Below are 20899 nucleotides of genomic sequence, written 5' to 3' on the forward strand. Positions count from 1 at the left end.
TTTTTCCCCAAGTACGTTCTTAACATTGGCAAATGAACCTCTTAAAGTGATTGAGACTCGCCTGGGTCATATTCTTTTTTTTTTTCTTTTTTCTTTTTTTTTGGCTGGAGTGCAGTGGCACAATCTCGGCTCACTGCAACCCCTGCTGCCCAGGTTCAGGCAATTCTCCTGCCTCAGCCTCCCGTGTAGCTGGGATCACAGGTTCTTGCCCTCGCACTTGGCTAATATTTGTAGTTTAGCTGGGGTTTCACCATCTTGGCCAGGCTGGTCTTGAACTCCTGACCTCGTGATCCACCCGCGTCGACCTGCCAAAGTGCTGGGATTACAGGCGTGAGCCACCGCACCGGCCTGGGTCATATTCTTTTATTTACACTGTTAACCTGCCCCAGTCCTCATCATCTCTTGCCTGGATGACTGCGCTCGCCTCTTTTTAATCTGCCTGCTCCTGTCCTTGCTCACTCTGAATTTATTCTTCACACTGCAGTCATAGGGGTCCTTTTATTATGTCACTTTACTTAAAATTTTCCAGAGGTTTCCACTTGAAAGAAAAGACAAAGGCCTTACAGTGGCCTACAAGCCCTTGAGGATGCAGCCCTGTTCTGTCTTTCCTCCTTGTTCTACTCTAGCCACACTCGTCCTCAGGGCCTTTGCACTTGCTCTTTATGTTAGCAAGGCTAGATACCTCAGTTTAGGTCTGTGCTCACATGTCACTCAATCAGGGAGGCCTCCCCAGAACCCAATGCAACACTGCATAACCTGCATACTCTCCTCCTTCAGAAGTACACATGCATTCTCTCTTTTCCATTTTTCTTTGCTTTCATTTGAATTAGTAACTGCTTGACATAAACACTTTTTGTCTCCCTCCTAGAGTGTAAAATCTGTGAGTGCAGGAACTTATTTGTTCACCACCGTGACCCAGTGCCTACCTGGCACAGTGCCTGACCTTTTAGCCATTCGACCACGCCATACCCTTGTCCAGTGAGTCTGTGACTGTCCCTTTGTGTTTCCGGGCCAACTGACATCTCAACGGCTTTTGTTTTTTGAGACAGAGTCTCGCTCTGTCGCCCAGGCTGGAGTGCAGTTGGCTCACTGCAACCTCCGCCTCTTGGTTTCAAGCGATTCTCCTGCCTCAGCTTCCTGAGTAGTTGGGATTACAGGCATACGCCACCACACCTGGCTAATTTTTGCATTTTTAATAGAGACAGGGTTTCACCATGTTGGCCAGGCTGGTCTGGAACTCCTGACTTCAGGTGATCTGCCTGCTTCGGCCTCCCAAAGTGCTGGGATTACAGGCGTGAGCCACCTTGCCTGGCCTTTGTCATCAACTTTTATTTTAATTCTGGGGTACATGTTCAGGATATACAAGTTTGGTACACAAGAAAACGTGTGTCATGGTGGTTTGTTGCACAGATCAACCCCTTGCCTAGGTATTAGGCCCAGCATCCGTTAGCTATTCTTCCCGATGCTCTCCCTCCTCCGACCCCCAACAGGCCCCAGTGTGTGTTGTTCCCCCGCTCCATGTGTCCGTGTCCTCTTCTGGGTCTTTGATAGTCTTCACTGATGCTTTCTGCTCACGCTCAGTTAATCTGCATTTTCACATAAGATAAAATAATCATAGAGCAGAGGCAGCAGTCAGCTATGTGTTTGTTTCAGGCGAGCAGAGGGATGACTTTTTAGTTTTGTCCTTTGTCCTGTGCTTGTGATGGTAAACCATCAATGTACATTGTCAGGGTGAAATTCAACAGAACTGTTTTAGTGTAAAGATCTTGGAGGCCCACAAGGAATTTCTTTGTGGGCAAATTGTGAGAGGCCTATGTAGCTTTTTTTTGTTTGTTTTTTTTTAGAGACAGAGTCTCACTCTGTCGCCCAGGCTGGAGTGCAATGGCGCGATCTCGGTTCACTGCAACTTCTGCCTCCTGGGTTCAAGCAATTCTCCTGCCTCAGCCTTCTGAGTGGCTGGGATGACAAGCATGCGACATGACGCTAATTTTTATATTTTTTAGTAGAGACTGGCTTTTGCCATTATTGGCCGGGCTGGTTTTGAACTCCTGACCTCAAGTGATCCACGCACCTTGGCCTCCCAAAGTGCTAGGATTACATGGCCACCGCATCTGGCCTTCATTATATATTACGGTGTAATAATAATATAAATAGGCCGGGCCTAATAGAAATAGTCTGGCTAACATGATGAAACCCCGTCTCTCCTAAAAATACAAAAAAATTAGCTGGGCGTGATGGCGCATGCCTGTAGCTACTCAGGAGGCTGAGGCAGGAGAATCGCTTGAATTGGGGAGGTGGAGGTTGCAGTCTTAAAAATGGTATTTACAGGCTGGGCACAGTGGCTGATGCCTGTAATCTCAGCACTTTGCGGGGCTGAGGTGGGCAGATCACTTGAGGTCAGGAACTCAAGATCAGCCTGGCCAACGTGGTGAAACCCCGTCTCTACTAAAAATACAAAAAATTAGCCAGGTGTGGTGGTGGGCGCCTGTAATCACAGCTACTCGAGAGGCTGAGGCAGGAGAATGGCTTGAACCCAGGAGGCGGAGGTTGCAGTGACCCAAGATGGCACCATTGCACTCCAACCTGAGCGACAGAGCAAGACTCTTTGTCTAAAAAGACAGAAAAAAGAGAAGTTTCCTCTAGAGCGCTGAATGACAAGAGACAATGTGGAGAGAGAAGTCTCATACTTACAACCATCCCTGCCAAGACCCCAGATATACAAGTGAGGCCATCCCAGACCCTTCAGCCAGCCTACTAGCTGAATGTAGCTGCGTGAGTGAGCTATTTCCTTCCTCCCCGCAAAATCCCTTATCTTTTTCTTCATGTTTTCATCTTAGGATATGAAAATGAAACTGCTGTAGTTGTTTTTTAACCATGAAGGGAACTTTTGGAGAACAGAACCAGCACACCGAAGGTGGGGAAAGTGGAGAGAAGGAAAGAACCTGGGCCCTTGATGACATTATAGAGTCACTGTATTAGCCAACTGTGGAGCTGGTTGACTTCTGGACTTCTTATTTGAAATGACATGCTTCCTCATTGTTTAATCTACTTTTTTGAGCTTTGTGTTACTTGTAGCTGAAAGCATTCTAACTGATACACTCCTCAACCAGCTCTTCTAATACAAGTACAAAATCTGAAACAAGTCAGGCATGGTGGCATGTGCCTATAGTCCCAGCTACTTGGGAGGCTGAGGCGGGAGGGTCGCTTGAGCCCAGGCATTTGAGGTTGCATTGAGCTATGATTGTGCCACTGCACTCCAGCCTGGGTGACAGACTGAGACCCCATCTGTAAAACAAACAAACACAGAAAATCTGAAACACCTTGCATAGTATACAATAGGCATTCAATAAGTTTATCATTAATGAGGAAGTAAAAGAAGATTTTGTTGTAAAGAATGCTAATTGCTTATCCAACAACCATTCTTCCTTTCTCCCTTTTCAATTAAGAGTCAGGAGGCTGGCGCTGTGGCTCACACCTGTAATCCCAGCACTTTGGGAGGCCGAGGCGGGAGGATCCCTTGAGCCCAGGAGTTCAAGATCAGCCTAGGTAACATAGTGAAATCTCAGCTCTACAAATAATAAAAAAATTAGCTGGGTGTGGTGGTGTGTGTATGTGGTTCCAGATACTTTCCATATACGTGGAAGGCTGAGGTGGGAGCGTCACTTGAGCCCAGGTGGTTGAGGCTGCAGTGAGCTATGCTTGCCCCACTGCACTCCAGCCTGGGTGACAGAGAGAGACCCTGTAACCTCTGAAAAAAAAAATTGAGCGAGAGAGAGAAGACAGGGTCTTGTTCTGTCACCTTGGCTGGAGTGCAGTGACACGATCACAGCTCACTGCCATCTTGGACTCCTAGGCTCAAGCGATCCTCCCGCCTCAGCTGCTGAGTACCTAGGTCTACAGGTGCTCATCACCATGCCTGGCTCCTTTTCCTCCTTAATAACAGAACTCCAAATTTTAGCTGGGCATATTGATGTCTGGAACAAAAGTCTGTATTTTCCTACCTCTTTTGTGCATGGGTATGGCCAATGAGATATAAGCACAAGTGTTGTATGGTAGGGCTGCTTTACAGGAGCTGAGTCAGCTAGACAGAGCTTTTCCTTCTTTTTTTTTTCTTTTTGCCCTTCTGCCTTTTATCTTTCTTTCTTTCTTTCTTTCTTTGAGACAGGGTCTCACTCTGTCACCCAGGCTGGAGTGCAGTGGCACAATCTTGGCTCACTGCAACCTCTGCCTCCCGGGTTCAAGAGATTCACCCGCCTCAACCTCCTGAGTAACTGGGAGTACAGGCGCATGCCACCACACCCAGATAATTTTTGTATTTTTAGTAGAGATGAGATTTCACCAGGTTGGCCAGGCTGGTCTCGAACTCCTGTCCTAAAGTGATCCACCTGCCTCAGCCTCCCTAAGTGCTGGGATTACAGGTGTGAGCCACTGCACCCAGACTGCCTTTTATCTTTCTTCTCTCAACTTGGTTTCTCTGACTAGAGCTCCAGCTGCCAACTTAGGCAATGAGCTGACCTTGAAGACGGAAGTCAAAAATTAAGATGGTCAAGCAGAAAGATAGAGGCCTGCGGGCCTGATGACAAAGTGGACCCACTGTAGTAGCATCTCTGGACTGCCTAGCTTTAGATTTCTTTTCTATGAGAGAAAAATAAACCTGTATTTTGTTTGGGACACTTATTTTGGGGGTTTTCCCTTATATTCAGTCAAGTAAAATCTAAGCTATCCCTTTAACAACTTCCCTCTCAAAATATTGAAGCCTGGCGTAGGAAAGCACGTGAAGAGTATGAATAATGAGAGCTGTCCCACCCGAGTGTTAAGCAAGCCCCTCCTGGCTTCCCTTTCTCCAGTCCCTGAAGGCGGCACTTGAGAGGCACTCTGTTGTTACCTTGGAGTTCTAGATGGCAAGTGATAGAATCTAACTGGCTAACTAAGGCAAAGGGAAACTTGTTAGAAGGACATTAGGGGCTGAGCGTGGTGACTCATGCCTGTAATCCCAGTGCTTTGGGAGGCCAAGGCAGGTGGATCATCTGAGGTCAGGAGTTCAAGACCAGCCTAGCCAACATGGCAAAACCCCATCTCTATTAAAAATACAAAAATTAGCTGGGTGGGGTTGTGCACACCTGTAATCCCAGCTACTCGGGAGGCTGAGACAGGAGAATCGCTTGAACCCAGGAGGTAGAGGTTGCAGTGAGCCAAGATCACACCACTGCACTCCAGGCTGGGTGACAGAGCTAGAGTCTGTCTCAGAAAAAAAAAAAAAAAAAAAAAAAAAAAAAGGACATTAGGGTTCATTGAATTAGCAGAAGACTGCAGAAAGAGCCTGGGCATGGATGGGAGTCTGAGCCACTCAGCAGTCTAGGAGCCGGAAACCCCAGTCTAGCAGCAGGAACAGTCTGGTCAGGCCCCTGCTACTGCTGCTAGGCCCTGCTGCCCCTGCTCCCCCTGCTGTCACTGCAGGTGTGAGCAGCCTCTAACCCCTGCTGTCATCCTTGTGACTGTCACTTCATATTCAATGTCTCAGGATGCACTACCTGAATTGGGGAGAGGTGACTCTTTGAAAGAAAACAAGTGTTATTATGATGGAGAAATGCAAACTGTGCAACCAAAAAATGTGAAACATTTGCCCTAACAAGCCAGGGTCAGTTGAAGGAGTCCTGACTAGCCACACTTGGTGTCTAAGGCCCAATCCTTCTCCTCACCATGATGAAAGATATCCCTTGTATCTAATCTCTTTCTCTTTCTCTCTCTTTTTCTTTTTTCTTTTCTTTTTTCTGAGACGGAGTTTCACTCTTGTTGCCCAGGCTGGAGTGTAGTGGCACCATCTCGGCTCACTGCAACCTCCGACCATCCGGTTCAAGCGATTTTCTTGCCTCAGCCTCCTGAGTAGCTGGGATTACAGGTGCGCACCACCAAACCCGACTGATTTTTTTGTTGGGGTTTCGCCATGTTGGCCAGGCTGGCCTTGAACTCCTGACCTCAGGTGATCCGCCCTCCTCGGCCTCTCAAAGTGCTGGGATTATAGGCGCGGGCCACTGCGCCTGGCCCAGAATGAATAATCTATGAGGAAAAAGGCATGTTCCTAGTGAGTTTTCTAACTTGATGCATCCCACCAAAGTTAGAAGCAGTAACTTGGCTACTGTGTGGGGAAGGCCTGTTTGAAAACAATAGCAGCACGGAAATCAGCAGAGCAGGAGATGGAGGCAGCAAGATCGAGTCCTGAGGCTGCTGTTCGACACCTTGGCTTTACCTGTGGCTGAAGTCAGCTCTTCCTCTGGATTTTTCAGTTTCGTGAGCCACTGAATTCCTTGTCTTGCATTTGCTAGCATTGTTAGAGGTGTTCAAACCAGAGGGATTCCATCTTGAATAGTGGCTGGGTAAAATAAGGCTGAGACCTACTGGCCTGCATTCCCAGGAGGTTAGGTATTCTTTTTTTTTTTTTTTTTTTTTGTGAGATGGAGTTGCAGGCTGGAGTGCAGTGGCGTGATCTCTGCTCACTGCAACCTCCACCTCCTAGGTTCAAGTGATTCTTCTGCCTCAGCCTCTGGAGTAGCTGGGACTACAGGCATGCAACATGACGCCCAGCTAATTTTTGTATTTTTAGTAGAGATGGGTTTCACCATGTTGGCCAGGATCGTCTAGATCTCCTGACCTCGTGATCTGCCCACCTCAGCCTCCCAAAATGCTGGGATTACAGGTGTGAGCCACCAGGCATTCTTAATCTCAGGATGAGACAGGAGGTCACAAAGATACAGGTCACAAAGACCTTGCTGATAAAACAGGATAGGTAAATAAGCTGCCCTAAACCTACCAAAACCAAGGTGGCAATGAAAGTGACCTCTGGTTGTCCTCATTGCTCATTATACACTAATTGTAGTGCATTAGCATGCTAGACACTCCCACCAGTGCCATGACAGTTTACAAATGCCATGACGTCAGGAAGTTATCCTGTATGGTCTAAAAGGAGAGGAACCATCAGTTCCGGGAATTGCCCACTCCCTTCCTGGAAAATTCATGAATAATCTGCCCCTTGTTTAGCACATGCTCAAGAAGTAACCGTAAGTATACTCAGTCAAGCAGCCCATGCTGCTGCTCTGCCTATGGAATAGCCATTTTTTATTCTTTTTTTTTTTTTTTTTTGAGACAGATTCTGTTGCCTCAGCCTCCTGAGTAGCTGGGACTACAGGTGCCAGCCACCATGCCCGGCTAATTATTGTATTTTTAGTAGAGATGGGGTTTCACCTTGTTGGTCAGGCTGGTCTCGAACTCCTGACCTCATGATCTGCCCACCTCAGCCTCCCAAAGTGTTGGGATTACAGGCGTGAGCCAGTGTGCCTAGCCTGAAGGCAAGTTTATTAAGAAAGTAGCTGGGGCCAGGTGCAGTGGCTCACGCCTGTAATCGCAGCACTTTGGGAGGCCGAGGCAGGTGGATCACCTGAGGTCAGGAGTTCAAGACCAGCCTGACCAACATGGTGAAACCTCCATCTCTACTAAAAATACAAAAAATTAGCCAGGCGAAGTTAGGCATGCCTGTAACCCCAGCTACTTGGGAGGCTGAAGCAGAATTACTTGAACCCAGGAGGCGGAGGTTGCAATGAGCAGAGATTGCACCATTGCACTCCAGCCTGGGCAACAAGAATGAAATCCCTCTCAAAAAAAAAAAAAAAAAGAAAAAAGAGAAAAAGAAAGTAGCAGGGCACGGTGGCTCACGCCTGTAATCCCAGCACTTTGGGAGGCTGAGGTGGGTGGATCACCTGAGGTTAGGATTTCGAGACCAACCTGGCCAACATGGTGAAACCTCGTCTCTACTAAAAATACAAATATTAGCCGGGTGTAGTGGCGGGCGCCTGTAATCCCAGCTACTTGGGAGGCTGAGGTAGGAGAATCGTTTGAACCTGGGAGTGGAGGTTGCAGTGAGCCAAGATTGCACCACTGCACCCCAGCCTGGGTAGCAGAGGAAGACTCCATCTCAAAAATAAATCAATAAATAAACAAACAAACTTGTTTTTGCTTTACTCTATGGACTCACCCCAAATTCTTTCTTGGGTGAGGTCCAAGAACTCTCTCGGGTCTGGATTAGGACCCTTTTCTGGTAACAGTATGTTTCTGTGGCTTGCAACCAAAAGAGTCCTAACCAATAAACCCTCTTTTTTGAGTGCTCCTCTCCCCTATATAGGCCAGAAATAGACCAGACCTATGTCTACACTCAAATGGAGAGTGGAGGACTGGAAAGCCATGGTCCTTTGCTCACAGGAAACAAATTGAACCCCGGCCTAGAAAAGCTCAGTGGGCACTGGTGATTTTCCTGCTGGCCCAGATACCTGCATAATCTGCAGTTCTGTCCCAAAGTTGGGCCCCAAGTTACAGCTTTTTAGTTCACATTCTAACACTCAGCCACTGTTCTCCAAAGCAGGACACGTAAGAGTGGCTGGACCCAGAGAGATTTCCAGCCTTAGCCAGATGCCATATTGAAACCAGCTTCTCCACTGAACTCTAGGCCTTTGTTTTGGGCCCTGTTTTCCAACCCAAATGCCCACTTCTTGGTAAATTGTCCTTTGTCAGGGGTACTCTGCTTAACCCAGAAAAATTCTCTGAATTTCAAGTCTTGAGAGTTTTATTTCTGTCCCTACTAAAAGACTCTGGGCTGCTATGCAAATTGGTCCACCCCCTCTCCAGGGCTCCTCATACCAGGGAATCTCTAGGAGATGCTCAGTTTTTATCAAGGATGTTGTCAAAGCTATTTAAATTGTACATTTATAGGAGAGTCAGATGTGGCCACAGGAGGAAAGATAGGAGAGGCTTGTAGAAGAAAGTTTATTATACTCAGGTCCTAAAGAGGGGGTCACCACATGCCATGCAGAGATCACTGGGGAATGTGGGGGTAGTCAGGAGGCAGAACACTGGGATGGGGGAGAGCTTGGGCCATGGCCTTTATTGACGTTTCTGAGGCAGGGCAGGTTAAACAGTTGAGGAGTGGCCAGTTGAATAATCTTTTTCTTTTTCTTTATTTTTCTTTTTTGAGACAGGGTCTCACTGTCGCCCAGGCTGGAGTACGGTGGTGCCATCATGGCTCATTGCAGCCTCGACTTCCTGGGCTTAAGTGATTCTCCCATCTCAGCCTCTGAGTAGCTGGGACTACAGACATGCCATCACACCTAGCTAACTTTTGTTTGTTTTTTGAGACCAGGTTTCACCATGTTGCCCAGGCTGAAATTTCAATAGGCTCTAAATTAGATGGGTGGCCCCTAGTTGCCTAGTAGCAGGGCCTGGGATGATTAAGGGAAAGGAATAGTCTCTTCTGGAGTGTAAGGGCCAGATAGAGCTAGGATGGCTGTAGATTAGTTAGTTTGCGCATAAAGGCATGCTCTTGGCTAGTGCCTTTGCTATCTCTAAGAATTGGCTATCTCTGATAGGGGCAGTCTCTCCCCAGCTAGAATGATTTTTCAAGATGTTAAAACAGGCCGGGCGTGGTGGCTCACGCCTGTAATCCTAGCATTTTGGGAGGCTGAGGCAGGTGGATCACCTGAGGTCAGGAGTTCGAGACCAGCCTGGCTAACATGGTGAAACCCCATCTCTACTGAAAATACAAAAAATTAGAGAGCATTGTGTTGGGCGCCTGTAATCCTAGCTACTCAGGAGGCTGAGGCAGGAGAATCACTTGAACCCAGGAGGAGGAGGTTTCAGTGAGCTGAGATTGCGCCATTGCACTCCAGCCTGGGCAACAAGAGTGAAACTCTGTCTCAAAACAAAAAACAAAACAAAACAAAACAAAAAAGTTAAAACAGCATAATACACAGAAAATTTAAAATATACACAATGAATCAAGTAACAAAGCCTTACTTTCCCTAGGACAAAAGTGTGCCTTTATATTTGCATACGAAAATAAGCCATTTAAGTGATTTTGCAGAATGCAGAAAATCTGCTCCTAGATGACTTTATTTCTGCTTATTCAGGGAAGCAGCTTCTGTGGTTTTCAAAAGGTAAAAGGAAGAAAAAAAGCTCCTATTTCCCAGTAGCCTGCATTGTGAACAATTTCTACTTGCCAAGTTAGTCTCTGTTTTCTTTCCATATCCCAGCTCCTATACCTTTGCAGTCTCTCAGCTTAACCTTTCCCCTCCCATTTTCGGAATTTTACTTTTTTTTTTTTTTTTTTGAGACGGAGTCTCGCTCTGTCGCCCAGGCTGGAGTGCAGTGGCATGATCTCAGCTCACTGCAACCTCCGCCTCCTGGGTTCATGAGATTTTCCTGCCTCAGCCTCCTGAGTAGCTGGGATTACAGACGTGCGTCATCACGCTCAGCTAATTTCATATTTTTAGTAGAGATGGGGTTTCACTGTGTTGGCCAGGCTGGTCTCGAATTCCTGACCTCAAGTGATCCACCCACCTCAGCCTCTCAAAGTGCTGGGATTACTGGTGTGAGCTACCGCACCCAGCAGAATTTTACTTTTTCTTTAAGGGTCAATCCAAGATTACACCGCTTATGAATTAATTATATAATCATTTGCTGTCTTGTTTTCCTAAATATTAGTCTTTTCTCTTAACTAGTGTACACATGCTTTATGTGTAGGAACCACATTTTCCTTGTTTATTCTTTAGCGCTTAGCATTAATAATTAGTGAGTGAATAATTTCATGAATAATCAAATACCTTTTGTAACAAATGGTACTTCGAATACTTGAATTTTCTTCACTTTACTTCCTTTTTTTTTTTTTTTTTGAGACAGGGTCTCACTCTGTGACCCAGGCTGGAGTGCAGTGGCTCTATCTTGGCTCAATGCAACCTTCACCTCCTGGGCTCCAGCAATCCTCCCACTTCAGCTTCCTGACTAGCTGGGACCTCAGGCACACACCAGCACGCCTGGCTAATTTTTTTGTATTTTTGTAGAGATGGGGTTTTGCCATATTGCCCAGGCTGGTCTTCAAACTCCTGGGCTCAAGCAATTCACTCACCTTGGCCTCCCAAAGAGCTGGGATTATAGGTGTGAGCCACCATGCCCAGCCCTGGAATTTTCATGTAAGTTGATGTAACATTAAAGTCTATAAAGATTGAAGTCTATAAAGCTCTTCATTGTATATTGTCATTAGTGTATTAATTTTTACATATTTTCACCATACATGCATTTTGAAAACAGGATTTTATTTGTTTAACAATCAAAATAATATCTTTTACACATTTCTAAGATTAGTATTCAGAAATTTTACATTTAAATTAATTTTAACATTTTTAAAAAGTTTTTTTTTTTTTTTGAGACGGAGTCTCACTCTGTCACCTAGGCTGGAGTGCAGTGGTGCCATCTTGGCTCACTGCAATCTCTGCCTCCTGGGTTCAAGCAATTCTCCTGCCTCAGCCTCCAGAGTAGCTGGGATTACAGGCACATGCCACTGCGCTTGGCTAATTTTTGTATTTTTACTAGAGATGGGGTTTCTCCATGTTGGCCAGGCTGGTCTTGAACTCCTGACCTCAAGTGATCCACCGCCCTTGGCCTCCCAAAGTGCTGGGATTACAGGTGTGAGCCACCACGCCCAGCCATAAATACATTTTTTAAAAGTAATTTCTGCTTGTCAAAGTCAAATGATTTAAAATTTGGCTTAATTTAATGTCTGTTTTCTGTTGCTATAAAGGTGAATATGCAGTTTGATATTATAAATAGAAAGAGCTTTTGTGTGTGTGTCCTATAAACATTCCTCCCTTAAATCCTCTTGTGGAAAAACATCTAGCTCTGTAAGTCAGTGGCACTGTTCCCTAGAAAAATGGTGAAGGGAAAGTCCTTAGGAGAATGGGACATTTCTGAACTCTTAGACTTTCTGTTTAGTGGCTCACTTTGAAAAGTGAAAGGGAGGGAATCACGTACTCCTTTCCCAACAACTAGTTTTCCATAGGTATATATACATACACAGAGTGAGAGAATTTCAATAGGTATATATATCTACTATATATGTCAGGTATACACACACAAACACATACACAAACATACATATACATATCCCTGAGTTTACATACAATGTATAGTTATCATGAATCAGGGACTTTTAAGATAAATATAAGATTTAAATCTCTTTTGCTGACTTTAGTAACATGTGGGAAAAAACCTGTATTTCAAGATGTGAAATTGGAGACTGCTTTTCCATTTCTTCAGCTCCTAATAAGCACTAAGAAGCAATTTGCATCAATTCACCACCTACTCCTTGGCATCCCCAATTCCTCCAGCAGTTATTGCGAAGGTGGCTTCATTTTCAGGCATCTCAGGACTAACAGAATACAAGGGAACAGAAGTTTATAAAAAGCTCTATTTCTATAAATACTATATTCATGTCACAGGCATTATGTGCCCATCAGTCTGAATCTCCAGAGACATCTCAGAGTTGGTACAACCAAATGTGGCCTACAGAACTTACCCAGAAGTATTATTAACCCTCACAAACATTTATTGAGCAACTTCTATATATAAAGTTCTGAATGTCAAGAAAAATTACTCCAAACTTGGAAACAGGTGAAAGGATAACTGGATGTTCTTTCATTTATTTATTTTAATCTCTTTTTTTTGGCGAAGTCTCGCTCTTGTCCCCCAGGCAATGGTGAGATCTCGTCTCACTGCAACCTCTGCCTCCTGGGTTCAAGCCATTCTCCTGCCTCAGCCTCCCGAATAGCTGGGATTACAGGTGCCTGCCACCACGCCCGGCTAATTTTTGTATTTTTAGTAGAGACGGGGTTTCACCATGTTGGCCAGGCTGGTCTTGAACTCCTGACCTCAGGTGATCCGCCTGCCTCGGCCTCCCAAAGTGCTGGGATTACAGGCGTGAGCCACTGCGCCTGGCCAACTGGATGTTCTTTTAGTATAGTGTCAGGCATTGTATAGCAGCCCCTTAGAGGTTTATCTGATTCTATAGGGGTATGCACCTTTCTCATGACTAGACTAATGTAGGAGCAAACTGTAAAATACTTTGAAATAAATTAAAAGATTACTGAGTACCTTCCATGGAAACATAGGTTGTCTAGCACATCCTCCCAGGTTATCCAATTCTTTATTGTTTTTTGTTTTTGTTTTTTTTTTTTTTGAGATGGAGTCTCGCTCTGTCGCCCGGGCTGGAGTGCAGTGGCGCGATCTCGGCTAGTCTCAAACTCCTGGCCTCAGGTGATCCGCCCACCTCGGCCTCCCAAAAGTGCTAGGATTACAGGTGTGAGCCACTGTGCCCGGCCAAAATCTGTAATTCTTAATTAAACACGTAAAGTGCTGAGAAAGAATATAGGGTATAATATACTGAGTAGCCTAGACTGTAAGGGTTAGGGAAAGGTTCCCTGAGAAAGTGATGTTTAAACTGAAACCTGAAAAACAAATAGAGTTAACCTGGCAAAAAGAAAGGAGGATATGTTCCCATACTTGATACTTACCTTGTACTTAACACAATTTAATTGGAATTGATGATTTCATTATCTAGGTGTATGCTTTGAAAGGTCAGGGACCAAGTCTATGTGTCAATAGAATCCCTCAATCCCTAGTACCTAGTAACAGTAGGGACTTCCCAATAAATTGAATAATTTTTTAGAAGGAAATTCAAACACACAGCATCTGGCAGTAATAATTACAGCCTTGTGGTGGCTCACACCTATAGTCCCAGCACTTTGGGAGCCCAAGGTGGGAGGATCACTTGAGCCTAGGAGTTTGAGACCAGCTCGGGCAACATGGCAAAACCCCGTCTCTACACACACACACACACACACACACACACACACACACACAGAATAAAAAAAATTTACCTGTCATAAATCTTGGCAATTCTGAGCTCTCCTCTTCCCTTTCGCAAGCTTATTCTTGTTGTTGAAGCATGAGCCAGAATGTGTCCCCCAATGGGTTTTTTGGGATCTGCCTGAAAGCTGAATTAATAAAATACTCTTTCAGGTTTCATCATATGGACTATACATGGCAATATCTGCAATTACAAGGCAATCTTTCTGTGGTGGATGTCAGGAGTTGGAATAAGTGTATATTCTAAACAAGCAGAGGCTTGTTCATAAACTAAGGAGTGGGGTGAGTTTTGGAGCTGCTATATACCCCATCTAGTCTAGGCTTTTGAGATTCCTATGATAAATAGTTTATATTTTGACTTTTTTTTTTGAGATGGAGTCTAGCTGTGTCGCCCAGGCTGGAGTGCAGTGGTGTGATCTCACTCACTGCAACCCCTGCCTCCTGGGTTCAAGCGATTCTCCTGTCTCAGCCTCCCAGGTAGCTGGGATTACAGGTGCCCACCACCACGCCCAGCTAATTTTTTGTATTTTTAGTAGAGATGAGGTTTCACTGTGTTGGCCAGGCTGGTCTCGAACTCCTGACCTCATGATCTGCCCGCCTCGGCCTCCCAAAGTGCTGGGGTTACAAGCACGAGCCACCGCGCCCAGCCTGACTTTAAAAAATGAGATTACTGGCTGGGCTCGGTGGCTCGTGCCTGTAATCCCAGCACTTTGGGAGGTCGAGGTGGGTGGATCACTGAGGTCAGAAGTTCGAGACTAGCCTGGCCAACATGGCAAAAACCCATCTCTACTAAAAATACAAAAATTAGCCAGGTGTGGTGGCGTGCACCTGACGCTTGTAATCCCAGCTACTCTGGAGGCTGAGGCAGGAGAATTGTTTGAACCCAAGAGGTGGAGGCTGCAGTTAGCTGAGATCAGCCACTGCATTCCGGCCTGGGCAACAGAATAAGACTCCTTCTCAAAAAACAAACAAACAAAAACAGAAAGAAAAAAAGAAAATGTGGGCTTAGAAATCATCAATAAGGGAACAGCACAAACTAAAGGTTATACTTGATCAAAATAAACTATGATATAGCATAATAGCTTCAGTTCTGAAAGAATATAGTTACAAGTCAATTCAAGTTGTGCTTGCTCCATTAAAGTGTTCATGATTCCGGTCACTCTAAGCTTCAGGCTTGGTATAGCAAGGATGTAGCTGACTGGCATGAGGTTAAATATTTAGACTGTAGGTTGGTCGGGATAAGAAGCTTTTTGGTAAAGGAGTTTGCTGAGATAAACTGCTACTTGATTAAATGGCTCAGAGGTTAGGACCAGAAGACCCCTGGTTGGTGCTGAATAGGATTAAGATTCAGTAGAAGCTGGACACTATGGCACATATCTGTAGTCCCAGCTACTTGAGAGGCTGAAGCAGGAGGACCACTTGAGCCCAGGAATTCAGAGGCTAGCCTGGGCACCATAGTGAGGCCCTCTTAAAAACATTTTTTAAAAAATGTTTTAAATGCAAATGCAGCAGGTCCAACATAGGAACAAGGACAAAGAGTTAGTTTTGGAGTGAACCACTATCAAGAAAGTAGTAGCCAGACAGTTGAGACTAACGGCAGTTAAGAAGTCAGAAAGCTGGGTTGCTTTGCCAGGCACCTGACAGGGTAGTAAAGCAATAAAGCCTTCTCAGTTGGATAAAATAGCTAGATAAGTGAGTTGTCTCTATAATGCTTACAGATCGATGCCACTTAACTTTTCAGGTCACCCTACCTTACAGGTGGTTCTTCATGGTTTTAAAATAATCTTATGTTCTATATAGATGGGCTGCTTGAGACCCTGAGGATATTCTCAACTGAGCTATGAACTCCGAGCCTGCAAACACTGTATTTATGCTTCTGTAATGTACTTTTCATGTTCTGCCTTTAGTACTATTATTTATTTACTTATTGTATTCCTTCTTAATTCCTCTCTTATTCTGTATCACTAAGCTCCTTAAGGGCAGACTATATTGTGTTTAGTTCTGCACAACCAGGCACACAGTGGGTGTTCAAAATTGTTTTTTCAGCTACGTGGGAGGCTGAGGCAGGAGAATCGCTTGAACTCGGAAGGCAGAGGCTGCAGTGAGCTGAGATTGCGCCACTGTACTCTAGCCTGGGTGACAGAGTGAGACTGTCTCAGAAAAAAAAAAATAGTTTTTTCAGCTTAAGATATTTATGCTACAACAATTCCAAGGGGAATATTGGACTGCAAAAAGATTGGTGTTTTCACAGAAGTTAAGAAAAAATAAAATTGAGACCAGTTGGAAATTTCTATCAAAAGGAGCTAAGAACGGATAGTCAAGGTTAGCTAAATGGGCAGAGAGAAGTCTGAACACAATGCTACTGCTTCTCCCAGCTAGTCTCTCAATGCTGCTCATTCTCCTGTGTGAGCATGGTTGGCTTTACTGCCTAACCTTCAGTAGTCTCCTTAAGCCCCCTTTTCCATTCTTATCCCCTCACCTTGGACGACATTGCCTGCTATTTTATAAAGAAAATAAGGGCTTGGCCGGGCGCGGTGGCTCATGCCTGTAAGCCCAGCACTTTGGGAGGCTGAGGCAGGCAGATCACAAGGTCAGGAGTTTGAGACCAGCCTGGCCAATATGGTGAAACCTTGTCTCTACTAAAAATACAAAAATTAGCTGGGTGTGGTGGCGTGCACCTGCAGTCCCAGCTACTCAGGAAGCTGAGGCAGAAGAATCACTTGAACCCAGGAGGCAGAGGTTGCAGTGAGCCGATCGCGCCACCGGTGGCCCTCCAGCCCAGGCGACAGAGCGAGATTCCATCTCAAAAAAATAAAATAAAACAAAATAAAATATAATAAAACTAATAAATAAAAAAGAAAATAAGGGCTCTCAGGAGGACATTTCCTCAACTTCTTCTTTCTGTCCACCACCTATATACTTAACTACAGTTGTACTCATGTTTTCTCCTTCCCTCTAAAACTTCCTTTTTTCTGATTTCAGAAAGTCTTCTTATCCTTGATGACTTTGCACACATTACTCCCTCTGAAATGAAATCTCCTTTCCCCACCGTGTCTGCTCATTCAGCTCCTACAGCCTTCAAGTGTCCTCCCTTCTAGGAACCCTTGCCTGGTTCCCTGAAACAGTAGAAACTGGCCTCCTCTGTGCTTTCCAACAGTCTGTATTCTTTTATTAAAGCACACTACAGGCGGGCGCAGTAGCACTTTGGGAGGCCGAGGCGGGCAGATCACCTGAGGTCAGGAGTTCAAGATCAGCCTGACCAACATGGAGAAACCCCGTCTCTACTAAAAATACAAAATTAGCCGGGTGTGGTGGCACATGCCCGTAATCCCAGCTACTCAGGAGGCAGAGGTAGGAGAATCGCTTGAACCTGGGAGGCGGAGGTTGTGGTGAGCTGAGATCGCACCATTGCACTCCAGCCTGGGCAACAAGAGCCAGACTACGTCTCAAAATAAATAAATTAATTAATTAATTAAGCACACTACATGGTAATTTTAAATGTATGGGTCTTATTCCCCAACTATACTCTAAATATCTGTTCATCTTTGAAACTCCAGCGCCTGGAAAAGTGCCTATAATATACAGGGTACTTCATAAATATTGCAGAATGAATACAGAGATGACAATTTGGGACTCCCTGGTCTAGGTCCTTCTTGGACACAGATTTGTGTCATATCTTCAAAACTGTAATTCAGGGAACTTTTGAAGAGTGTTCTGACAGAGGCAAATATAAAAGAAGATAGATTCCCCCAGTTGAAGCACCATGCCTCCCATGCCATTATAGATAACCTAAACAAGACTGGGAAGCTAGAGCTTCTAGATGTATAGCCATGATTTTTTTTTCTTAGCAAACTATTGTTTGCTGTTACTAGTGTGGTACCCAGTGTGCAAAAAAGAATAGAGACAATTGCTTGTCATTACTGTAGGTGAAGAGCCTGAATGTTAAGAACATTATTTCCAAAAGGAGATGATTTTGAATCACCCAAATGGGGAAATAAATTATAGCATTTGCAAAAGGGCAAAGAAAACATATAGGAATGAGGCTGGGCACAGTGGCTCACACCTGTAAGCCCAGCCCTCTGGGAGGCTGCGGCAGGTAGATCCCTTGAGCCCAGGAGTTCAAGACCAGTCTGGACAACATGGTAAAACCCCATCTCTACAAAAATACAACAATTATCTGGGCATGGTGGTGCATGCCTGGAGTCCTGGCTACTCAGGAGGCTGACGCAGGAAGATCTCTCAAGTCCAGGAAGTTGAGGCTGCGGTGAGTGGTCATTGTGCCACTACACTCCAGTCACTCCAGCCTGGGTGACAGAGCAAGACCTTGTCTCAAAAATAAAATAAAATACATAAAATAAAAGAAAAAAAAGAAAAAGAAAGATATTATGGGGATAAAAAAGTCTAACAAATGATTAATAAACTAAGAAGTTATATCAAAATAGGCTGTGACATAGCAGCCTTAGCTCCAGGAGACTATCAAGCCAATTCAAGTTTTGTTTGTTTGATATAATCCATAGGTTTAAAAGAAAGGAAAACAAACAAATTTTGTTTGTTCCACTAAGGTGTTCAGGATTTTGTGTCAAATTTATGGATTTTTTTTTTTTGAGACGGAGTCTTACTCTGTTGCCCAGGCTGGAGTGCAATGCCGTGATCGCGGCTCACTGCAATCTCCACCTCCCGGGTTCAAGCGATTCTCCTAGCTTAGCTTCCTGAGTAGCTAGTAGTAGATTACAGGTACATGCCATCACGCCCGGCTAATTTTTGTATTTTTAGTAGAGACGGGGTTTTACCATGTTAATCAGGCTGGTCTCGAACTCCTGACCTCATGATCTGCCCACCTCAGCCTCCCAAAGTGCTGGGATTACAGGCGTGAGCCACCACGCCTGGCCAAATTTATGGCTCTTAACCTTTCTTGTAGGTCACTAACACTTTGCTAATTTAATAAAAACATCCCCCCCCACCAAAAAAAGGGCACATATACACACATACAAAAATTTTTGTGTAAGTCTGGGAAATTCATAACCTTCTCTGGTGTACATGGGTATTAATAATAATAATAATAACTAAGATTTACTGAGTCCTTGCTATGTGGCAGACATTCTTCTAAGTCATCAAATTTTTTCCCCTTGCTTGGATTCCATATCTAGTAAATAATTTCAGATTAAAATTTGGATTCCTATTGAGGTCTACTTACAGGGAGAGAATGTGCTGGTCACATGAATCTCAAATGTAGCTACATTTTCGTTATCAATAAACTGGCCGTCTGGTTCTTCATTCAGTCTCATGAGCTTGATTAATGTGTGTCTGCCCCCAAGAAACAGATTGGTTCTTAGTAAGCTGACCAAATCAAATCTCTGCCTGCAAGGCTGAGGGCTCTGGACTATGGTCAATCCACTGGAGAAATGGATACATCCCTGCAAAACCAGCCATTCCCCAGGCAGAAGCAGTCCTGATACACTGTGTGTTGTATGAGCTATGGAATTAGACCTGAGTTCAAATTCTGGCTTTTTAGCCATATGACTTGAAGAAAATTGTTTAACCATTCTAAATCTCTCCTTCTTCTTTTATTTTTTTTTTTAGACAGCATCTTTCTCTGCCACCCAGGCTAGAGTTCAGTGCCAGGATCTCAGTTCACTGCAGCCTCTGCCTCCCCAGTTCAAGCGATTCTCCTGCCTCAGCCTCTGGAGTAGCTGGGACTACAGGCGCCCGCCACCAAGCCCGGCTAAGTTTTATATTTTCAGTAGAGACAGAGATTCACCATGTTGGCCAGGCTGGTCTTGAACTCTTGACCTCAAGTGATCCGCCCCCCTTGGCCTCCCAAAGTGTTGGGATTACAGGTGTGAGCCACTGCACTGGACCTCCTTTTTCTCCTTTTTTTTTTTTTTTGAGACGGAGTCTTGCTCTGTCATCCAGGATGGAGTGCAATGGCACAATCTTGGCTCACTGCAACCTCTGCTTCCCGGGTTCAAGCAATTCTCCCTGCCTCAGCCTCCCAAGTAGCTGGGATTACAGGCACCCATCACCATACCAGATAATTTTTGTATATTTAGTAGAGACGGGGTTTTGCCATGTTAGTCAGGCTGGTCTCGAACTCCTGACCTCAGATGATACACCTGCCTCAGCCTCCCAAAGTGCTGGGATTACAGGTGTGAGCCACCATGCCCGGCCTTACTTCTTCATTTTTAATGGGGGATAATAACTGTACTTAATAGTTGTAAAATAAAATGCAGTAATTCAGGTAAGGCATAACTCCAGTGACTGCAATTATTTACCTGCTTTCCTAATCCTGACTTAAACATTTATTACCTATATTACCTTGGGGTACTTTTATGAACCTCAGTTTCTTTCACTATAAAATGGGAATAAAAAGACTTTACCTCTTAAGGCATTGTGAGGATTCAAGATATATTGAAAATTTTTTTTTTTTTTTTTTTGAGACAGAATCTCACTCTGTCACCCAGGCTAGAGTGCGGTGGCATGATCTCGGCCCATTGCAACCTCCACCACCCAGGCTCAAGCAATTCTCCTGCCTCAGCCTCCCGAGTAGCTGGGATTACAGGTGTGCGCCATCACACTCAGCTAATTTTTTTGTACTTTTAGGAGATAGAGTTTCACCATGTTAGCCAGGATGGTCTCAAACTCCTGACCTTAAATAATCTGCCCGCCTTGGCCTCCCAAAGTGTTGGGATTACAGGTGTGAGCCACTGCGCCCGGCCTGAATCTTGAATATTATACATACAAGGCTCCTATGTGCCAGGAACTGTACCTGTTCACTTACATACATTTGTTCTATCCTTACGGCAATCTTGGCACATAAGAGATCCTTGATAAAGGATAATTATTGGCTGGGCACAGTGGCTCACGCTTGTAATCCCAGCACATTGGGAGGCCAAGGTGGGCAGATTGCTTGTTTGATCCTTTGGAGGCCCAGGAGTTTGAAACTAGGCTGGCAACAGGGTGAAACCCTATATGTACAAAAAATGCAAAAAATTAGCCCAGTGTGGTGGCATGTGCCTGGTTCTGTGCTGCCTTGGAGGCTGAGGTGGGAGGATCACTTGAGCCTGGGAGGCCAAGGCTGCAGTGAGCTAAGATCATGCCACTGCACTCCAGCCTGGGCAACAGAGACCCTGTCTCAAAAACTAAACTAAACTAAAATACA

General features: G+C 44.9%; 1 protein-coding gene across 13 annotated transcripts in view; it reads right to left on the bottom strand.

The window, feature by feature from the left end:
- Window positions 1-11115: 11115 nt before the first annotated feature.
- Window positions 11116-20899, bottom strand: part of DMC1 (DNA meiotic recombinase 1) — a 51571-nt gene continuing 41787 nt past the window's right edge. For all 13 annotated transcript variants that reach the window (XM_009438404.5, XM_054675983.2, XM_063807851.1 and 10 more), the window contains 2 exons: window positions 13752-13868; window positions 11116-12244 (listed from right to left, as the gene is read on the bottom strand). In XM_009438404.5, the coding sequence (XP_009436679.2) occupies window positions 12175-12244; window positions 13752-13868 (187 nt within the window). In that variant the 3' untranslated portion in view covers window positions 11116-12174. The remainder of the gene's footprint in view (window positions 12245-13751; window positions 13869-20899) is intronic.

Source organism: Pan troglodytes, chromosome 23 (genome assembly GCF_028858775.2).
Source record: "Pan troglodytes isolate AG18354 chromosome 23, NHGRI_mPanTro3-v2.0_pri, whole genome shotgun sequence".
NCBI lineage: Eukaryota > Metazoa > Chordata > Mammalia > Primates > Hominidae > Pan > Pan troglodytes.